This window comes from Pundamilia nyererei, unplaced genomic scaffold (assembly GCF_000239375.1).
Source record: "Pundamilia nyererei isolate P.nyererei 1_Seehausen unplaced genomic scaffold, PunNye1.0 scaffold00496, whole genome shotgun sequence".
NCBI lineage: Eukaryota > Metazoa > Chordata > Actinopteri > Cichliformes > Cichlidae > Pundamilia > Pundamilia nyererei.
Genome location: NW_005187897.1, coordinates 32,632 through 34,927, shown reverse-complemented (window position 1 = coordinate 34,927; position 2,296 = coordinate 32,632). Strand labels below are relative to the sequence as shown.

The window sequence follows — 2,296 nt, the reverse complement described above, 5'->3', positions numbered from 1 at the left end:
TCCCCGAGTCCCGTGTCCTGTCCATGCGGTGAACCGAGAAGAACTCGGCCGGCTGGATGGCGTGGTCCGGCACCGCTGGGTTCAGCCATGTCTCGGTGAAGCAGAGGAGATTGCAGTCCCGAATGTCTCTCTGGAACTTTGCATGAGAGCTTTCCACTCTGCATTTTTCCTCTGAACATTCAGGACCTGGAAACGATACTCAGCCGTTTTCTGAGTATCAGAGTCGTTGAACTTCAAATGGACCCAAACACAAATATTTTTGTAGCTCCAACGTACATCAGTGATCTTCTTGGTTCTTATCACCCCAGCAGGTCCCTGAGGTCTTGTGACCAGGGGTTGCTGGTTGTCCAGCATACAAGGTTAAAAACAAAAGGTGACAGAGCGTCAGCGGCTCCCAGACTCTGGAACTCGCTCCCTTCGAGTTTGAGATCTGTGGACTCAGTCGTGTCTTTTAAAAAGCAGTTGAAAACGTATCTGTTTAAACTCGCTTTTGGTTGATTTTGTTTTGTTTCAGATTTTAATGTCTGTTTTCTGCCTCTGTAAAGCACTTTGTGATTTTATCTTGAAAGGTGCTATATAAATAACATTTTACTTTACTTATTAAAAACCTCCACCTGGCACATGATTGTATAAAGTGGAATTCAAAAATACTGGCGACCACCAGTGCTTCCCTCAGCCTTCTAGACAACATGGTATCAATTTGCTACGTGTTCTTGTTTTCAAGTTATCACATTGACAAGAATTCGTGACCTGTGACGTTGAAGTCATGGACACCTACGCTCACAAACGTAGGTGTCCATGACACCCACCCCCCCGAACGTTGTCGAGGTGGTGACAATGACCCATCAGCCTCATATTGCCCATCAACACTCCCTCAACATGAAACTACATCAGGTTTCCCAATCATTGCCATTATTCCACGGTTTATAACGATCCAAAGATCATGGACCCTGCAGACAGCTCGTCTTGGTCTGCAACTCCTTACTTTCCAGAATCTCTAAAACAGACAATTTTACTTGCTGGAAAAAATTACTGAAAAAAATGGATAAAATAAACATGATATCTTTTCAACTAAAACAATAAAAAACTAGATATTCCAAAGTGCAACTATGACTATGGACTCATTAAAAAACAGCTACCTTGGCAGTGTGCTGCTGCTGAAGGTCATCATGTTGTCACGGTTGCCTAACGGACTGGACGGACTTATCACCTCCACTTCAGCACTGGCTCTCTTCATATTGGTCATAGACGGCTCTCGACAGGAGGCGCTACGCGTTAGCATGGGTCCTGTTTGCTCTGGGACTAAGGGGTGGGAAGAAGTCCTTGTAATAATAGGTTCTGGTTGGCTGGGACCCAGTGTGTGGTGGCCTATCAGAAGACAACAAAGCCAAGGCAAACATTAATAACAGGTTAGAAAGGGTGAAGCCACAGAAGTGTCAGTGTGTCATAGCCAGCAGCTCCTCTGTTTCAGCTCTATGGGAAACAAACACCGGCTCTCAGGGTTTGTGACCACACTAAACACTTTCATGTCGAGGTTATGGTCTCATTCGCCAGTTTCAGGTCATGCTGAAAACGAAGTGATGTTCAGTGTGTAAGTTATGATTCCCTTTAGAGCAGGTGAAACCAGTCTATGCTTATTGGTTCTTGACTTTTCATTCACAAATCACGAGCCGATGATTTTCAAAGTTTGATACGACATCTGGTTTACAAATAGCTAAGATCATGAAAATGTTCATAGCTTCATAAGCGCACATAACCAACCAACAGGTGACATCACAGTGTTCAGGTAAGTATTTCATAGACATCTTGATGCACGCTCAGTCATCCAGGTAAGAAAATCTCCAAAAGCTGATTCTGTTCATCTGGACGTTTTCAGTGGGAAACGTTTCGTCATCATCAGGTGACGTCTTCAGGCTCAGCTGACTGCAGGTTTCAATCTTATAATCAGTACATTTACATAATGACTGAAACCAGCTCAGTGAAGGAACAATGGGCTGGGAGGTCAGTTCATTGATCTTAATTATCCAATTCTCATGACCATTGATCAACAACCATTGATCAACAATCACTGATCAATAACCATGAGTCCCATTCACAGAGAGTTGGGGAATGGCTGCAATCACAGCATTGGAAGATGGTGACAGATGTACCCTTAGGCCCCTCCTCCATTCAGAGATGCTCTTTCCCTTTTCACGTAAACGGCCTCCTTGACTCCGCCCTCAAACCAGCGTTCCTCCCTGTCCAGGATGTTACATCCTCATCACTGAAAGAGTGTCCACTGGCCTGTAGGTGTGAA

General features: G+C 44.5%; 1 protein-coding gene across 1 annotated transcript in view; it reads right to left on the bottom strand.

Annotated features, from left to right (window-relative positions):
- LOC102211666 (lipid phosphate phosphatase-related protein type 4-like) overlaps positions 1-2,296 on the bottom strand; it is a 40,330-nt gene that overhangs the window by 6,356 nt on the left and 31,678 nt on the right. The window contains exon 4 of the mRNA XM_005754036.2: positions 1,140-1,368. Coding sequence (XP_005754093.2) covers positions 1,140-1,368 — 229 coding nt within the window. The remainder of the gene's footprint in view (positions 1-1,139; positions 1,369-2,296) is intronic.